Consider the following 20,130-nt stretch of genomic DNA (forward strand, 5'->3'; position numbering starts at 1 on the left):
AGGTCTATAACAAGGCATGTGTTACCCATTTTGTTTAATGGTTTAGCTAAGAGACAAAGCAGCTGCTTTCTGACTGAGACAGAGGTAGAGCCAAAACATATGTATAATGTATTAGTCACATTTTTATGACTGATAAAATGTTTCAGTACAACTTGTATATGTTTAGAGAAGTTTCACCTAGGTAAGAAGTCGAAACTTTTCTGTGTGAAGGGTTCTGGAAACAAAAAATACTTTTTAGAGTTTGATGGGGGCAGTTTAGAGTTTGATGGGGGCAGGGTGGGGGATGTGTTGAGATTTTCAGATGAGTAATCCATGTCTAAATTTTTAATTGAAAGACTTATTACACAATTTATTTATAAATTGGGTTTCACAATAAATATTTGAGTGAAGTTCTGCTTCAGTTCTATAGATAGCTTAGTAAATACCATCCAGGTGTAGAATTTTCATATGAAATAGAAGCAGTGGTACTCTAGATTTCTAATGCATTTCTTCCTCCCCCATCCTTTTCCTTATTATGTATTTTTGGCAGTCTGCATAAATGGAAGCCAGATGACCAACTTCTATGTTTACAAAGTAGCTTTTCTAAGTCTTTAAAAAGTATGTAGGAATAAAACCTATCGGGAATATATTCAGATTAATATTTTCATGACTTCATTTAAATATATATATATATATATATGATAGCACTATCAGCTAGATAATATTGGAGATAAACAGTAGGCCTATTTGGATAGATTTTCTTGGAAGTTCTGTCTTGTTTAAAACCAGATGTCGTTAGTAAATATGGAAATTGGAGAGTGGCAACAGCCATTTGCTGTCTAAACTTTTTCCAGTTTATAATCACTTGCAATTTTCTGAACTCATTAGGCTTTTATAAAGATTTAAAAAAAGAAAAAAGTTTTTTGTTTAGTTCATATGCAGTTTAAACAATGTTGTAGTTAGGACTTGCAGCTTGCTCTAGAGTAATGATTTTGTTGTAAGTATATAACTAAAAATATAAAGGGAGCAATGTCAGTAATAATGGAAAGTGGACTCTGAATCATTCTGATGGCTGTTCAGGTGGAACAATAAGAAAACCAAAAGTTTTGAAGTTTTGTGGCTAGGATAATAATGTGTTTTCCACTGCATTATGTAGGAACTTACAATTTAAAGGACTGCTACCTAGCAGAAAAGGTAGATTTGCTGGGGAAAAGGCAGAAAAGTTGCAGCATATCAATTCCACCTTACTATCTCCCATGGTCTCATGCATGTTTCAGGAGTAATAATAGCACCTCTTCTTTGCAGCTGATCTCTTTCCAATCAGCTGTTTCCCCTCCCCACCCCACTGAATATCCAGCATCTGGCTCTGGAAAATCCTTTTTTTTTTTTTTTTTTCAGTGCTTGAATGTAATCAAAGGATAAATATTCTAAGGTGAAAATACTGAGTATTGAAACTGACAACATGACATAACATTAGAAGTGCATTTATTTTATAAGTACTGAAGCCCTAGAAGTTTTCACAGCGATGTATATGGAATAGCCTATTTTTTTCTGCACATACTATTAAAAATAAGGGATGCTTACTAGATAACCAAAGCATTGAAAATGTGTTAATGCAAGAAAGCTCTTACTTGCTTGGATCTACAAGAGAAGAGGATGTATAATATTTGAAGACCTTTGTAATAGCTTCTGCAGAAGATGTCTTCAAAAGTGTTAATCAGTATCACAAGATTTCACAGGTACACTTACCACAAAAATGTTGTGTAGTGTGCATACTCACTGTTGTTATCCCAGCACTCATGAACATTCAAATACATCTGAAGATTGGTATGTCAGGTAATTAGTTCATCTTGATGTCGTCAAGGCTTTCCTTAGGATATAGTTTTACTATCACTTTAAACTGGTAGTGGCAAATAAAGTAGTAGTCCTGTCCCGTAATTCATCTGCTTGTCATCCCATGTGCCAGGAAAAATAAGGTATCAACAACTAATTTCAGATAAAACCAAGTTGTTTTTTTTGTTGCTGTTATCTGAATTTATGTAACAAATGCTTAGCATAAGGAAGTGGATGGCACAAGTGGCTGCTAATAAGGAAGGATGGTACTGCTGCTTTCAGCATCAGGGCTGCTTTGTTTTTGCTCAAAATGACTTGAAATGCTCATAGAACTCAAATCATCTGAAACGAAAAATGTGGTCTGTGTGCATTAGCAATAGGGAAGCTACCAGGAAGTACTCACCCTGGCAAGCAGAGAATGCTTTTTAGATGTTTTTAGCACTTAGAAATTCTACATATAGGTATCTAGTTATAGATAGATTCTAGTTATAAGGATCTATACGCTTAGAAGGTAATTTCTTTTCTGAAAAGCTAAATGAGCTCTGTTACCGAATTGAGTTCCAGTTTTCCAAGAGGACCTTGAGAGATTATTTAAGGTATTGTTTCTGGTTTGTCAGTTGTGCCTTATTTACTTTTTTTAACCTGTGCTATCTCATTTTCACAAACTGATTTACCTACAAAATACCTACACCTGAAATGTTATGCACATAAAATGACCGTTTTTCTAATTGTAAAATGGAAACCTGGATGAAATTCAAATGATAATAATGTCCCTACTGTTTTGTAAGGACATGAAATGTAGCTGGAAGTGTAAATGAAATATCACACTTTTTTTTATTTATAGTGGAGGAGCTACAAGTCAGTCTAACAAGGAACACTCAGTCTCTGGATTCTGCTTTTAGAAAAGCTTAATTTTCTGGGAGAAGGGTTGCATATAGAGTAAGTATAAAATTTGTTCCCTGGTGTTGCCCTGTATCAAAGAGAGAATGAAGATTAAAAAATGCTTTTAGGACAGAAAAAGAGAGAAGTTGGATAAGTATGGATGGCAGGAGGAAAGCAAGGAGAAAGTTAAGGTAGCTTTCCCAAACTGCAGGAGACGTTGCTGATTGTATCTTCTCTGGCATCTTGGAAGGAATCTAGTATTTAGGAGTGTTTAATCTCAAACAAAGGTAAAGTAAAAAAAAAAAAAAAATAAAGCAGAAAATATCCCTGAGGAACAGAAGAAAGATTTTTGTTTTGCAGGCAGACAAGAGCAGGTTTTGCGTGTCATTTGAACTGGCTGATTTTCAGTTCAGTCTATTTATCTTGTACTTGGAGTGGCCTCATATCTTATGACCTGCTCAGAGCTTCAGGCTGACTACTTTTTCTGCTCTTGCTTTTCCCCATGGCAGATCAAAAAAGAAACCGAAGTTTCCCTTAAAAGCTAATCATTCAAGGGCATATGGCAAAAGCTGTCATGAACAGTTTTTATCCAGTGTATGTTGCCAGAGAAAATGACACCAAAGGGAGGGCAGTTCATTTTCGGTGGCTTTCAGCAAAACCCAGTTCTCATAGATGCTAGCATGTTAAGTACCTTATTTTGCCATGATGGTGTTTAGTAATTCTTTAATCCTCAGTAGTTTAGTACAAATATTTTGGAAGAAAGCTCTTCTGTACTTCTTCCTGTTTAAAATGGAACCGAGGGCTGGTTGCTGATAATTCTCTGTGAGATACTTGTCTTGCTCCTGGTAAACTTCTGCAAGGCACTGGAGAACTGACCGAGCTGAAGAGCTGCATTCCAGAGGGGAAAGTCTCTGTCTTCTGTATGGCTGCTGGTTGAAAATGGCTTCGCCAGGATGCCTGCAGCAGGGACCAGAACTGTCTGTGTAATGACTCTGGACTGTGTGATGGGAGGCGGAATACCAGGAAGAAGGAAAAATTAAAATGGAAAACAAAAAAAGGGCCGTATTGCTGAGGTACATGCGTTAATAGAGAGGGCTATGAGGCAGCAGTAGGGAGAGTGCCATAGGGTTGCTGTCAAGATATTCCTCTGAAATAAACCAAAGCTGAGTTTACTTTTAAACACTCAGGTTTGTTCTATATTTAGGCAAAGATGATGTATTTTTACAGCTGCTTAAAGACCTTGGCTTTCATCATCTACCATAGTCTCTAAAGGACAATATTGGCAAGTTCTATAATTTACCATTTTTTATTGTTTTTAAGTGTTCTTGGAAGAACAAATTATGGATTATTGCTTAGATTCCTCATGACTAATGAACACTAGAAATCACATTGTTTAAAAAAAATCCGTGTCTTCTGTTGGATAGAAAGACACGGGAACAACCTAAGAAAGCTTCTAAAGGCATCTCGGGGTTTATAGACCTAGATGCAATGCTAGATTTTCTTCTGTAAATGATTTTTGTTAACTTCCCACGTGAAGCAAAATCACTAATATTTCTTGTATGTCTTTTGTATGAAATGTGATAAGCCATATGCTCTGGGTTGGAATAATTATGAGTCACCAACAGAACAGCGATGTGCTTTGACTGCTGTGTGTGTGTGCTATGGAACTGCCCTGTGACTCCTGCGTCCCTCTCTGCTCTTTGTTGAGATCCTGATACATGAGTGTAAAATTAGTTGTAAAGCAGTTTGTGCTCATGCTGGGGCTGCATTCATTCTGAGAACAAAGTGCTGGAGTATCCAAAAGGGAAGAAGCAGCCTCCTGGCTTCTTCTCGAGAAATGCACAGAAATTGGATTGAATGTGTTACTATAGAAGAGATATTGTGTAATATTTAGAAAGTGTATTCCACTTCAGCATCCTGGGGGGATGGGGAAGGTTTTAGAGATGGTATTAAATCTGTAATAAATAGCTATCGTGTCTTAAAAAGAGAACTTGGAGTACTCTTAGAGACTCAGAATGACCAAAGAAGTATCAGAGATAAGAAGAATTTATGCATAAACACATCCAGTGCTTTTATGAAAAGTTGCAACGGTTTCTAAGGCTCAGTGAATTGGATTAGGTTAAGGTCACTGTCAGAGCAACCAGCTGCAACAGAGACAGCTGAAAAATGACCTAGTGATTGTACGAGCATCCTTCCATATGTTTCTTATTTATAATCAGAATTTTTTAAAGCTGAAGACACTACCTTTATTCCTTGCATTTCCATTTCTGGAAGAGAAACAGACTCCTTGTGTCAGTTACTATGTCTTACATTAATAAAGCACATCTTAAAAATCATGCATGATAGTAATCAGAAATCAAACTATTGTTAACAAATACAAATGATAACTAGAGTAATAGTACTGTCTGCTATTCACCCAGACCCATGGGTGAATATATTGAAGTTATAATCTCTTGAACATTGCCTGTTTATCATCAGTTGCATCCTGAATGAAAACCAATCTGCTTCAATTTATTGAAATTGCTTAGAATTCCTTCCAGAATTGATGTGGCTTACATATAACAATATCATTTTTTTGTAGCCATTGCTACATCTACAGGGACAAAAGAGACGAGGCTCCAAGACTCACTGGGCTGACACCTATTTTTAGTTTTATGTTCCTGTCATGTTTTCCTTACCTTATTCATAGTACCTACTATAGTCTTTGTATTTATGGTTAGTCTTCATATTTATCCATTTTTGCTTTCTCATGTACATTATAATAGGGGAAGGCTAGTTAATTTATTTTTTCTTTGTGGATGCTGAATTTATGCAAAAAATTATGAAAATTGAAAATTATTGAAATCCTTAAATTCTCTTTTGGTGAATAATTTCTTAATTTAAAAAAATGTATGTTTGCTTTTTTTTTTCAAATAGGAAATTCCTATGTTTATTGCTTGCAATGATCAAGTTCAGAAACTAAGAAGGAAATTGATTCATATTGAAAGAGTGGAATATGAATATGTTCAAAGAAGTCAGAAAGCTTGAAATGTAAACCATCTGTTGGCTATAAAGGAGTTTTTGTCCTAATCCATGTAATTTATCAGAATACTAAAGTAAATATCTGAAAAATTAAGGTTTACAAGCATTAAAAAGCAACAGTCAGAAAAAGATAAAGTAAGTTCCTATTATTTTGAGACTAAAGGAAGAAATATAAATGGTTGGGTTAAACTATTGTTATTTCTCTTTTATTTTGATTTTTCACAGTAATTACATCTTGTGGTATAGATGTAGTGAAAAAGTCTGTCAGTTATGTTGTAGCTTTGAGAACTTTAATTCTGTGAACTAAAGCTTAGTCATAACTGTTTTCCAGAAACCCATGAGTTTTTCCCTGTAGGGTTGTGTGGGTATCAAAATGTTCTGCAAGGCTCTAATACTGCCTTGCTTATTCTTATGCACTATAGATACTGCTGATAATACTTAGCTTAAATTTCAAGAAGGTTCCATCCTCGTTTACACAGGTATGACGTGGAAGACACAGTTCTGAACAGTTTGTCCATGTTTATCAGTTATTGTTTTTCTGGCGATGTTTCTGCTGTTATTTTAATTAGGATCAGGAGTGCGTTTTTTGAAGTGAATCCTCTGATAAGCCCTACTTGCTGTAGGCTTGTTGTCATATCCCAGAGGACTTTGAGTTATGTGAACTTGATTCTTTCTGGATGTAACAAACCAGAACATGTATATACTCAGGGATGCACCTGATGTGCTGCAGCTGTTAATGAATTTTAATCAGTGGCTACTCTGAAGTAAGCATCCTGTACCTCAAAAAAAAAAAAAGAGGTTGGGTTTCAGGGTTTCATCACAAGTACTGTGCTGTATGGTTCCACTCCTTAGTTGCTAATGCAGAGACAATGCTATAAGCAAGCTCAGGCTTCGTTTCTATATTTACTGACTCTGCTGTAAATAAACTAATCAGACTGTTTGACACTTGTTAGGTTCAACCGTCACTGATAAAATAAGTAACATTTTAATGCATGTTTAGTTCTTAGTTTAAGGATTTATTCCCTACTGAAAAAAGACCGTATAATATTCTGAAACTAAACACCAGAGCAAGCACCAAGCAAATACATTTTGACACCAAAATTTGTATGGTTCTCTAGTGGTATAATTTGGCTTATACAGAGCTCCACACTCCTGTGGCTAGGCTGCTTTGTGTACCTGAATCAGAATGGGTGACTGCTACAGAGCACTGCAACATGTAGCATTGCAGACATGCTGTTCCCAAATTTAATGAACTTGGGTATGCCTTGGTATATAAACATAGTGCTTAAAGTGAATTAAAATTCAAATATATTAAGGCAGTAAGTGTATAGCAGTAGTGAGGAGCAATGGAAGCATGCTAACCACAGTCAAAGACAGTGAGAATGTAGGATTGGATATGGAGTTCCAAACAAGTTAGCGTACAGTGTCCTGTCTCCAAAAATAGCCAGAAGCAGGTGCCTTGGGAAGACTGAGAATAGGACAAGCATATATCATTCTTGTCTCCTCCCATCTACAAATATTCTTCCATTCGCCAACTATTTTCTGCTCAGCACTTCTTCATCTACTGTGCTTTCTGCCCAACAACCTGCAGTGAATCTCTTCCAAGAAATACAGTTACTTATCCAGTCTTCCCTTAAAACCACATGTGAAATGGCTGCTGTGTTCACTGTGTTCTTAGGCACGCAGTTTAACAAGCTGACTACACATTGCCTGCAAACTTCTTTTTCTCTGCTTGGCTTATACCTGACCCATGCCAGCTTTCTTTAATATCTCCTTGCTCCTGCACTGGAGCAGTTGATCCCTGGACCCATGGTGTCTGTGCAACTCATAATCTTGTAAACATCTCTTCTCTCCCCTTAGCCATCTCTTTTCTTAGCTGGCGAGTCCCAGCCAACTTAATATTGTTTATATAGAAACCATTCCTTACCTTTGGTGCCCTTATAATCTCTCTCTAATCCTCTGCTGATTATGCCATATGTAAAGATTATGGGTAGCTCAAGGGGTCAGAAATCTGTAGCATGTTAAATGTCTGGGTCAGTGGCATAATGGCGGCTGGTGCTAGAGCCAGTGTTTTCATAGTACCATCTATTGTTACTTCCAAGCGTCGCTCCTGAGTGATGATACTCAAGTCATGATTTGTTAGCTCTTAGGTGAAGCTAATATTATCTTTTCACAAAACTATCACTTTACATTTAATGATGTTGAACTTCATTTGCTATTTTAGCATCCTGGTAGTAGGTCATTCTTCATTGTCTCTTAGCAATCTTTGGTGTTGTCTCTCAGATCACCCCAATTTGTTGGGCACCAGCCCTTTGCAAAACTCCTGCAAGTGGACTCCCTCCACAACAAGAACTGACTGTTGAACTTCAATGCTTTTAATCTTCCCTATGTTTTATTTGGTTTTGTCTGTGCTGTCACCTCTCAATCTGTGGCAGCTTGATTTCCTCAAAAACTCTTCAGAAATCAATGGTAGGCAATTTGAACCGGGATCTCTCTTGTACACACCCTTCATGATTCCTGCAATGAACTCCAGGAGATTTGCAAGGTAGAACATCCTTTTACAGATGCCATGTCCACTCATACCAATGTCAACTGTATTTATCTAGGTATCAGTTGATTCTGGACTTCATGATAACTTCTCATCTGTCTAATATAGACATAGGGCTAGCAAGTCTTTAGTTCCCTGACCATCCTGAAATCTTTTCTAAAAAATAGCACTGTATTTGCCACACAGGATATAATATTAATTGAATGAAATATGAATTATGATGCTTCTGCTTGTAATACAATTTTCATGTTCTATGTGAATGAATTTAATGTAGTAATTACTGAAAACTTTAGAGCTATATTGGTTTGATTTATGTTTAAACTTCAAGAAACGTATGCAACTAGTTACCAAAAGTCTGTCTTTAAAGCTACTTTAAAAATAAAGCTAAGCAGAAAGTTTGTGATAAAAGATTTATGATACTATTATATTTGAATAGTGTTTTTTAAGGTTGAGCAAGACTTTCAAAAAAGTCTGTTAATTTAGATTTGCATTTTGTGCACTATTCATTTACACTTACAATCTGAAAGAGATGAAAAGTTATAACAATTCCCTAAGGATAATATACTATAAGTTTATATTAATAAAACTATAAAACTATACATATATGTATTTAAATTTGCGTATATAATGTACATAAGTTTTTTGAGAGCATTTAAATACTATAATGAATACATTTATATATCCTTTCTTAAGGAAGCCAGAGGTTCTTGAAGGTGATAAATGTTAATAAACTTTTTTTTAACAAAGGAAGGTAAATTCTGCAGAGTTCTAGCTGCACATTCACAAATTTGTGTAGCTACCATAAAAATACTTTGCCATGAATATATCTTTTCGTAAAATGGAAGAGAAAAAGGTGTAGAAGAGAGAGAAGATTTCTTAAGTGAGATAACATAAGACTCCAAGTTGATAATGATATAATAAATTTTGTATGTATAAATCTTTACAAGCAGTTGTTTTTAAAGACTGGGGTATATTCATGGGCTTATGAGGAATTTCTCTCCATTTAAAGATACAGGTGCATGACTGATTTTTTTCATTTTAGTATATTAATTGTTGTATCAGAATCCAAAATATACCAGGAAGGTCTTCAAAACATAACTGATCTTATAAGAAAGAAAACTGACAAACTCTTTAGAAATTCTAATACAAATTTGCTTGTAATTTTATATGGCATTTTTAGTTTCCTTAAAGTATAATGTAACATTAGGAGTATGATATATAGTTCATTGCAGTCATTAGTTTTTCTTGTGAAAATGGTGATTCTTCCTCACTGCTAACAAAGATTTATCAGGAAATGAAATGCTGAATTAAAAAAAAAAAAAGGGGGGGGGGGGGTTAATTAATACTAATAATAAAAATTAAAAAAAAAAAAAAGGCTAAAGTGCCCTGTAATAGTATCCTATACTGTAGTGTACTGACTTGCAACTCTTTCTAGGTATATAACATAACAAAAAACTTTCCATAGCTCAAACAGTATATATTACTTTTCTGTGGGTTACTTTAAGCATTTTTTTTCTACTTTGAAGCAGAATATATCTTACTGGTATTATCTATGCAGCGGGATGGTCTTAAAAAAGTCTGGAATGCCACTGTTTGTGCCTGTTCTAGTTGATGAGCAATTCTAATTAAACAGTGTTACATTTTTAATGCCTTCTAAAGTATAGGTAAAACTTAAATACTGATGGTTGAGAGTTATATTAATGCACATCCTAAGATCACTGAAGAGAGGTTGTTCATTGCCTATATTATTAAACAACTAAAATCTCCTTTTTGAAAGACTCGTTACAGTCAAGGTACAAGCTCAGGAATAAGCATTATATCTTGGCAAAACACTGGAAACAAATATTAAGAAGATTTGAAACTCCAAGTTTGTGAGTTTCCTGTCCATCTAGATATTGAAAGAAACAACATCTGTATTTCTGGAAGATGTGCAGGAACCTTCTGAAAGTGTTTTTGTAATCTTACCCCCATATATTTTTCTCTAATATGTCTGTTTTCTACTGCTGTCAAAATAGTAGAATAATAGTAGAATGTCTAGCTGGACGGATTTTTGCCATTATCCACATGTTCCTGTTGAGCATGATGTTGAACTGATATAATCACTTTGCAAGCTGAATCACTTTAGAACATACAAACTTTTTTCAGGTCACTTTTCTTCTGCTTAGACTGCCAACCGGCAGATGAGTCCATCATTAACTCAGGTTATATATCAGGCTGCTACTAAATGCTGACATGAGTGTACTTTGCTACCAGTATTATGGTTTTTACTACACCAGTAATGGCATATTTATGTACACTGAAATCCTGTATCTCTATTTTATATAGATGTATCTTAAATACTCCAAACTATCCAGCTGTTCTGAAATGGACACAAGTACCCCACAAGTAAGCAAAAGTTCCCATATATACTCATTAACAGTGATGTTTTCACTGAAGGTAAGGATAAAAGTAGTTGTTTTCTTCTTCACGATCTTCTTCAGTTTCTTGATCATGTGTTTCATGATCATCTTCAGTTTCATCGTATTCTTCTGGTGTTAATAATCGGCGAAACACTGGTGTTCTTAGTTGAGTTGACTTGTTGACGTTACCGTTTTGTTCACCATAATAAATGGTTCTAATGTGAGGGAAGCAGAAGAAGGCATACGTGCTCATTGGAGTTGTTAGTTTATTTTGGTCCACCCGTATATACGTTAATTGTTTGGTGTTCATTGGATCAATAGATGGACACATCAAAGTAACATTTAGCACTGTAAGAGAGAAAAATATTCATTAAAATACAGAAAATAGTTATATTTAAGAACAATTACAAAATTGAAATTTTGGAGTTTAAAATGGAAAATATTTTTTGTTTTGCATATTATCAAAGTTGTCCTTTGTTTTTAATCAGTTTTTTAAATTACAGTGATAACTCTTTTGGAATTTGCAAAATGTAAGGTTGTGGGGTAAAAAGTGTGTGTGTGTGTATATATATATAAAATCTGTAATTACTAGTTTATATTAATGGAATATTTTTGTGTTTCCTTCTCCCTGTATGTGATTTTTATTAACTGTCTTATCAGAAGCAAGTTTCAAAGTTATCTTAGCTAATTATATGAAAAAAATTACAGAATATTTACAAAATATCTGCATTGAAATTATAGGAACGGTGGAAAAATGAAATCCCCTCTAGTTTACCATTGGTAGGTCCCAGCTAACCAAAGATGTGTTTACATTCCAGCTTGAAGATGATGGGTTGATATTCTTTCTACACTGTAAGCTAAAAGCTGCATAGAACCACTTGCTCCTGAGAGGTACATTGTATATGAACTTTGGGTCAAGGCCACGTGAACTCATTAGACGTGAACTCATTAGTTCAGAACACCAATGGCTCAAGCTCATCTGTCTGCAAAGAGGAGTATCACAGTACCTCTTGAAAAACATGTAAATTTAGCTGACTACTGGATTCTGTGCTTGGTTTATAAGTGACCTGAGAGCTGTAAAGTGGCAGGTCCTCAAAACCAAGAACACAACAAAAGTGGTGGGTTTGATCTAGGTTAAAAGTGCTCAGTTCTGGATGATAAAGTATGCTGATCCCACTCTTCACAACCAACCCCAAAATCCACTACATTTTTTGCTTTTCAGGAATTACATCAACATACTTTCAATGTCATTGTCTTCAATATACAAATGCTGCAGACTTCTTGGAATGTAGAATAATTGTTTCAATTTGTTATGTCCAAGATTAAGTTCTAAAAGGTTAGGTAGATTAAAGGTGTTGTATGGAACGTTCTGCAGGTTGTTGTGGGACATTCTTAGAGCAATGATTTTTGGAAGTCTGCTGAAATAGTTTTCTGGAATATATGAAATCGAGTTATTTTCAAGAGAGAGATACATAAGTGATGATGGTAGATCAGGAGGCATAGTCTCTAATTTGTTGTTGCATAAGTTGATTTGCATTAAATTTTTCATGACTGAAAAGCGTTTTCCTTTGAGTACGGAGTCATCAAGAAAGTTATTGCAAAGGTCAAGCATGGTTATGTTTGGTAATCCTTCCAATGCATTTCCGGATAACTGAGAAATCTTATTGAAACCAAGGAGGAGTCGCTCAAGAGAGCTTGGGAGTGGGAATGGAAATTCTTCTAATTCATTATGCTGTAAATGAAGCTGCACTAAATTTGACAGTTTGGCAAAAACACCATGGTCAATCATATGAAACTTAATTTTGTTGTGGCTGAGATTAATTTCTCTTAAAATGGTAACATTAGTGAACGGTCCTGCAGGTACAGCTTCAATATCATTGTTTTGCAGGTAGAGTTGTTGGATGTGAGCAGGGATATTTGGTATCATCTTAAGTTTACGGTGATCACAGTACATTGATAGTGGAAAAGCTGGTGGACAAAAGCATTCTCTGGCACACTCGACTGGTGTAGGAAAGCGGGGAACTTCAGCTTGTGGACTTGGATTAAAATAATAGGAATGCTGATGATCCGGCTCCTCATCATATTCATCCCCAAAATCATAGTCTTCATATTGACAAAAGACCATAGCAGTCCAGAGGAGGTAAATGATCGATAGCTGGCTCAGAATCCCCATATTTAGAACTGTATGTTGTACTCTGTTGATGAGAAGGAAAAAATAAGTTTACCAGATAATCGTAAGCTAAATCACATACAAGCTTATCGGTTTTAAGAAGCAGCAGTATTAAACTAATGTAAATAAGCAGAATAATGTATTTTCTTGGGAGCACTGTCAGTGGCACTAGTAGCTGTACTGGGTCTGGCTGGGATGGACTTGCCTCTCCCTGCAGGCCCATACGGCGCTGTGGTCTGCGCCTGCAGCTAGAACAGCCCTGGTTTCACACCCGTGTTTGGTCTCCCAATGGGCAGTGCTGACACAGCAGCAAGACCCTCTCCGACCCCCCCCGAAAGCCAGTAGGCTGGGGGTGGGCAAGAGGTGGGCAGCTGACCTAAACCCACCGAAGGGATATGCCATATACGAGGTCACACTCAGCAATGAAAGGTGGGAAAGGGGAAGAAGTGGGGGGAGGTCTCTCATTATGAAGACATCCATCTTCCCAAACAACCACTACATGTATTGAGGCCCTGCTTCCTGGGATGTGGCCAAACATCACTTGTTGATGGGCAGTAGAGAATAACATTTCTCTTTGTGCTTCTGCACAGCCTTTGCTTGCTTTTTCTCTTTTCCGTTTCCCTTTAATTAAATTACCCTTATCACAACCTGTGAGCTTTTTTTTTTCTTTTTCCTTTCCAGCATACTTTTTCCCCCCCTCTTCTTCTCGGGGGGGGGGGGGGGGGGGGGGGGGGGGGGGGGGGGGGGCGGTGGGTGGGAGTGGTTGTGGTGGAGTTCAGCTGCCCAGCAGGGTAAAACCACCACAGCAGCAAAAGCAATTTTAATTCAGATCTTCCAAGAAACTGCCATAAATAAATATAGTGGCCTTGAAGTAAACATAAGTTTTCATTGAATTTGCATAAGGAAGAACTTTCTACCTGTGCTGTGTCTTTTACTGAGGGGTACCATAACATCTGTGAGAAGTAGCAGGAAAAATAATCCCAGTCTTCATTCTTCTCTGTCATACATTAAAATAAGTTGCAAAAGAAACACACGTGAAATGGTACAGACTGGTGTTTGTATTAGACATCTTAGATGCTGCGTTCTTTCCAGTTTAACGGGTTAAACATCAACCTTAGAAATCAGCTTTAAATGGGTGCAGATGAAATTCCCATGGAATATTTATTTCTCAGACCTTTGAAAAAACCTGTGTAACCTTATTAAATTATTTGAAGATGAAAACAACTGATACTTAAAATGTTAGTTCTCTCACTAGGAACTTGCACAGCACAAAAGTTGTGTTGGAGATGGACACACTTTGAGCAGCAGGCTATCTCCAAACATCACTTCCAAACAACATTTCTATGATATCAAAGAGACAAGATTCACAGATGCTCATTTTCTGTTTCATACTGCTGATTCCCAAAGCATGATGTATTCAATGAATTGAAGGAGAGAGGGAGTCTTAAGAAAAGTTGTAACAAAACTCTGAAGTTGCATACTTTCTCCTGATCCTCCTGTGTTGCATACAAGATAGTGTGCAACGATGGGTGGTTGTTATCAATTGTGGTATTGTCTAACTCAAATTTCTGACTTTGCATCAGTTGTATTGTAATGCTCCTTTAACGAAGTATCAATAACTCATTAAATTTAAAAACAGGGTTGGGTAGAGTCAGTTGTTGAGAACCACACTGTATGTAGGTCCTTGGCAAAGCCAGGGTCTCCATATCTCCATAGCATTGTCAGACATATCTGAGCTAATAAAAGTAGCAGGAATGTCTACGTGAGACCCAGCCCACCCCTACATGCATGATATAAATGCGCAGTGCTGACAAACCGTGCAGACACTTGCTGGGTCAGGGAAGCAATACTGTGCTTCAGGAGGAATTAATAGCTTTTGAGATTTAAGGCAGTAGTATATTGGAAGAATACCTTTATGCCGTATTTCTAACTCTCAGTCAGAGCTGCTGGTGTCTACCTATATAAATTCTGTCAGTATTGTGACTTGATTTTTTTCTTGAACGGATGCAATCTGTTCCTCCATCCTGTTTCATGTTCTTGGTTGTGTTGTGATTCCTATTACACCCTTGCTCCTGTTTTCCTGTCCAGAAACTTAGCTTCATCTTCTGGTTCTAGCCTCTCAGCACTTCTGCTTGGTGTCACAAAGTTTGTGATTATTGTGGCCCTGAGAATAGAAATTATTAGTCCTTAGAAACCAGGAGGAATAACTGTGCAAAGTCTTGCACTGTTTGAAGAAAAAGCTTGCTTAGGCATTCACACAATTCAGTTGTCAGGTGGACAAGGTAAAGGGAAGAACTATAATCACCACATGTCCAATCAGAAGTAATAGGTATCAAGTCTCTTGCAAAGTCTCTTGTGTTACAGAGGGAGAGGAGCTTGTATTTTGTGGGGTTTTTATACCTTTGCTGTAGCTGAGTGCATATTTGTTAGAATGTTAATCCCCTTACAAGCTTGCAGTTCACGTCTCATAGCACTGAGATACTAATCCTTCTTCGTGACTTTTTTCTAAGAATCCACTATCTTGAAAACAAAGAATTATGTCAGCTGAAACTTGGTAATGGGGGAAGCAAGTCAGATGCACACAACATGACAAACTGCATACTTACAAAGCTGAAAGAAAATAGAAAATCATACAAGCATGATTGTCTGCTATCTGTAAAAAAAATCAAAGCTTAGTAACTGTATTTACAAGCAGTTACTAGCTGAAATCTAAAACTTATATAACATGCATGACTCACTCCTAACTGCAAAAATAACACAATTGGTTCTTTTGTTCCTGTTTACCAAGAAAACTTACTCTTTGGAAGTCTGGGAAGCTCAAGTTGTAGAGGGGAGCAACTTAGTGTGCTGGTGAAATCATCTGAGCAATAACCTAACACAGCTGGAGGAACAAAAGATGTCTCTAAGCCATATTTTGTGGTGAGGAGCCTTGTGGGAAGGCAAAGCAAAATAATAGCCTTAGCCCCTCTTCTGATTGGCCAGTAAAAAAAAAAAAATTGTGCCACATCATCAGCTATTGTTGATGTTATGTCACAAGTCTGGGAAGAGATTTATCCTTTTGTTAGAATCCCTTCAAAAGTATTTACAAGACTTTTTTAGTGTTATCAGTTCACTTGAAAAAAATAAAATAAGACTTCAAAAATATTTCAGAGGTTGTTAGTTCATTTTGTGGTTTCAGCTATGCTCATTCAGTTATCCAAAGGATTTGTCCTCTGGAGGATGAAGTTAAGAAACAGTAAAAAAAAAAAAAAAAAAAAAAGTAACCTTATTAAATTGAGGGAAAGTGTGTGCTCTACAGGAGGTCCTGATAAGTATCTTCAATTCTACACTTTTTGTTTCCTCCATAATCTCTTTGCTGTTTGGTTCCTGCAAAATACTTGTGCTACACAGTGGCTTTAACATGTAGTGTTTTAAAATTACAGTTCATGAATCACAGTAAGTTTCCAACATGTTTTTGGTGAACAGAGAATATAAATTTTTGTATGAAACAGATAAGTATTACATGAGATATAAGCTGTTGTTACTGAACAGATGACTATTTCTCATAGCTTTTAAAGTGGATAAAAAAAGGTATCGTTATCTACTTTTGCTGCTATATGGTACTTGGAAAACAACTGTGAGATATGCAAAAAAAAAATAGAAGGTGCAAGTTTTTTGTTGTCAAAGTTGAGATACTGTTCTGGATTAATTGAAGGATTTGTCAGAAAACTCTAAGGAAGCATTTAATTATGCTTTTGCATTGGTAAAACAGTTGCATTGTTTCTAAATCTATTCACAAAGAAATAGCTGATTCTTTAAAAAGCCTTAGTGCCTTGGAAGTATTATATTCAAGAAAATATTGCAACAGTAAATTTTATTTCTTTTCTGGCTTCAAGCTTCCCAAAACCAATGATCTTTTTGACTTTTTCAAGTTTTTCTCTGTAGCATTGTGGACTAGAACATTGTTAAAGAAGAAAGTCATGCATGATTTTAACATTTGGAATATAAAGAAAAGCACCAGAAATCATGAGCAAATAATGTTGTAGGAGTTGGCAACGCTGGAACTAAAATGAAATCCGTGTATTTATATAGAGAATATAGAACTGCAAAGGATAGGTTGAAAGAATAAAAATAAAAATTACATGGTCCTCTATGTACTTTACAGTAAATAATTAAATACCTACACAGTACCATTAAACCTAATACTAAACAACAAAAGTAATTGATTTTTTCAGTAATTGCAATATATTCGTAATGATGAATCAGAAAAATACATTGAGTTTTAATGCCAGCTAGTTAAGTGTTACTTGCTGGTACAAAGTTTGTTGTTGTTTTTTGTTGTTGTTTTGAAATGGAAGACAAGAATGTAGTGCAGTTTGGAAGCTTTGTTATATTAACAGTTCCAAATAAAGCACATGCAAAAATTAAAACTATTTTCTCTAAAGATAAAAGTTGGATCAAATTAAAATTTTAATTTCATACCTGATGTTTTTCTATAGTTTTCAACTACTGATTGGGTCCCGAATCCTCTTAAGCTATCAGAAGACTTAAAATCTTGTTATGCATTTAAAAATCCATGGTGGCAAAGGAAAAGAGTCTGTCCTTTTGAAAACTGTAGCAAAACTCTTGCTTTAAAGCATATATAGTTGGAGAAGATGAGGTCTAGCCATGGGATATATAAAGACTCAGTTACTTTTTTGTTGCATGAGCTGTCTTGGATGTAAACAAATCTCTACTTTGTGATCTTGGTCAATCTGTGTGGTTTGGTCATCTCTTAGTTTTTTGGTTTAAATTGTGGTAGGAATTTCCTTACAGGGAGGATAATGAAAGGATTAAATTTAACATCCTACACGTAAGACTTCTTGTTTCAAAGGCTGCGACAAATCTTTAAAGTAACTTTGCTGGGATGGATCGTTTTTTTAAAAATTAAAATGTTTGAAGTTTTACCATTTTCATTAATTGCATTCAGTTAATGAGAATAGTTAACATTTTCAACTTTGGTTCTGAACTGAAGGCTTAAGAAAGAAGACTGTTCTAATAGGCAGTAGTTTTAGGTTTGCTTAACTAATTGTATAAATGTAAATTTAAAAACTGTTTATTTTAAATTTCAAAATTCTAGGCAAAATTTTTCCAGAATAAGTAGAGAAGATAATGACTGTCACTGAGGTGGCATAATTCACAAATGGGATTAGCCCTGACATAAGATGGAAAAAAATTATATTGCATAGCTTTTTCCTTATCAACAGTTTGCTTTAGAAGACTTTGGGGTTTGGGGGGGCTTTTTTTCCCTCTCCTCCAAAAAGTGTGATTCTCCATATGAAGTACAGAAAAAGTAAAAATAATGTGCATGTTGTTCATCGAGGCTCAAAGGAAGTCAAATGACACTAAGCTGTGTAGAATAGTGCTACTGAGAACTCTTTGGAAGCTAGAACTAGAATAACTTGCTAGAACTAGAAAGGTCTTCAGCCAAGGGCTGGCCCTGGCATCAGAATTCTGTAGAAAAGCCTCATGCTCAAAATTCTAAAATCTTCACTTGGCAATTTGAAAGAAATCTATATTTTAGGTAAGAATTGGTAATGGTTTGTTATTCTAGATGTTTGCACGGTAGAAAAGAAAATGCACGATCAAATATAATGAGGAAATTTGAATGTTGTAATTTGCTTCTTTATAAAGCCTGTGGGTTTTTGAAGAAAGAAGCAACCTCAGGCATGTATCATCTATGCTGGGCTGCACTTCAAAGTCAGACTGTAGGCACAGAAAGAAAATACAGATATAAAACTCTGCATCTTAATTTCTAGTTCTTCACTGGCAATCCACAGATGCTGTCAGCAGACCACTAGCAGTCTGTAAGGCTCTCATATGTGATCTGCAAAGGCACTTCTTACTTGTTTTTGCTGTCAGTAATAGTAACCAACTATCATGATGGCAGTGGCTGAAGGGTTTATTTATCATGTGCCATGGTGAGTTGGAAAATTCAGGTACTGAAGCACGGAGCTCTCAGCAACCAAGATGCTGAACCGCTTGTTCTGGCAAGGCCTTCAGCACAGCCTGAGCTTAGAGCACCAGGTAACAACAGCTTTACGGACTTCATGGTCTTTGCTGGAAAGTCATTCTAGGAGCATGTCCCTATGCAAATATGCATTTTTAAAGGTGGTAGAAAAGTGGGCATTGAATCGTATAAACAGTCCTGCAGAGCTGAGATGAGACCTCCACCTCCAAAACACAAAAAAGCTAAAGGAGGACAGAGCTGGGACATGCGTGGGGCCCTACGGTTGCCTCTGACCTGAGCCTTGCTGTGTGGTCTCGACTTATTTCCCATTTTGTAGGTGGTATTACGTGATGAAAACTCTGGCAGCCCTTGTCTTACACGTCTGTTTTACATGTGTTGGTTTGTTTACTAGGAGCTACTATGAAGAGCATGTTGAGCAACTGAGAATAGCTGAGTTTAAAAAAAAAAAAGAAAAAGCTTTAACTGAAAATAACTCCTAAGATTTACTAGACTGTAGGTTTTGCATATATTGACTCTTTGAATCTGTCGGGGGAGGAGAGGTTATTTTTCTTTGATGGATTTTGTTTTCTGTAGCAGGGTCATTTAAATTTCTGCTACAGTAACAAGTAATCAAATAATCATTGCTGACAAACTATTAAAAATAGTTTTAAAACAATAAACACTGTAAATAAACTGAAGTGTTTTGTAATAGGGGAAAGTGAGGCACTTGATACATAGGTGAATGAAACATGCAGAGATCTGTGTGTGGTGTAAATCCAAGTTGATAAATCCAACAGAGTGGTACCCTTTGTACGTCCTTATTGCTTCTGGAAGAGTTTATTCAATACTAGTTATCTGAGATAGCATAGTATGCCACTTCTTTTATAATATTATTAACTATATATACATATATTAGTACATCTTTCAGATATTTAACAGCTTAGGTGCAACCTTCATGTCTCTAAATAAAACACCAGCAAAGTCTGCAAACTATCATCTTAAAGTGTGAAGTTGACTAGAAACTTGCAGCTCACTGGGAGGGCGTTCTTGGTGGCCACTTTAACCAGCTAACTTTTTTCCTTGAGTCTAGTCCAAAGCAGGTACTTCTACTCATTTTTTTTTCAAACAGGACTGCTAACTTTGATGTCCGAAGCTGATGGATACTTAAAAGAGACAATGCAACTTCTACCCTATCTTAATAATTTATATTATTTTTTTCATTAGCTTATTTTGTTCATTCATAGCTATAAATTTGGTGCATTTTTGTAATGTACTTGAAATGTACATGCAACTTGAGATTGTTCGTAAGGTTGTATTCAGTCTGAAAATC

At 36.0% G+C, this 20,130-nt stretch overlaps 2 protein-coding genes across 6 annotated transcripts in view; one reads left to right on the plus strand and one right to left on the minus strand.

The window, feature by feature from the left end:
• Window positions 1–20,130, plus strand: part of LOC121075679 (centromere protein P) — a 138,826-nt gene that overhangs the window by 31,382 nt on the left and 87,314 nt on the right. Inside the window, exon 7 of one of the 3 annotated variants that reach the window (XM_040569189.1) lies at window positions 10,589–10,648. The exons of the other annotated variants lie outside the window; for them this stretch is intronic. Coding sequence (XP_040425123.1) covers window positions 10,589–10,648 — 60 coding nt within the window. The remainder of the gene's footprint in view (window positions 1–10,588; window positions 10,649–20,130) is intronic. 3 annotated transcript variants of the gene reach the window in all.
• Window positions 6,472–15,775, minus strand: OMD (osteomodulin). Of its 3 annotated transcripts, none has more exons than XM_040569186.1 (3): window positions 15,630–15,775; window positions 11,902–12,857; window positions 6,472–11,010 (listed from the first exon to the last, which is right to left on the minus strand). In XM_040569186.1, the coding sequence occupies exons 2-3, from the start codon at window positions 12,833–12,835 to the stop codon at window positions 10,691–10,693; spliced, it is 1,254 nt and encodes a 417-aa protein (XP_040425120.1). In that variant the 5' UTR covers window positions 12,836–12,857; window positions 15,630–15,775; the 3' UTR covers window positions 6,472–10,690. The 3 variants fall into 3 exon arrangements, with proteins under 3 accessions (XP_040425120.1, XP_040425121.1, XP_040425122.1); XM_040569187.1 differs by having other exon boundaries at window positions 9,074–11,010; window positions 15,617–15,775; XM_040569188.1 differs by lacking the exon at window positions 15,630–15,775 and adding an exon at window positions 14,744–14,888 and having other exon boundaries at window positions 9,074–11,010.

The sequence above is a fragment of the Cygnus olor genome, chromosome 10, assembly GCF_009769625.2.
Source record: "Cygnus olor isolate bCygOlo1 chromosome 10, bCygOlo1.pri.v2, whole genome shotgun sequence".
Classification (NCBI taxonomy): Eukaryota; Metazoa; Chordata; class Aves; order Anseriformes; family Anatidae; genus Cygnus; species Cygnus olor.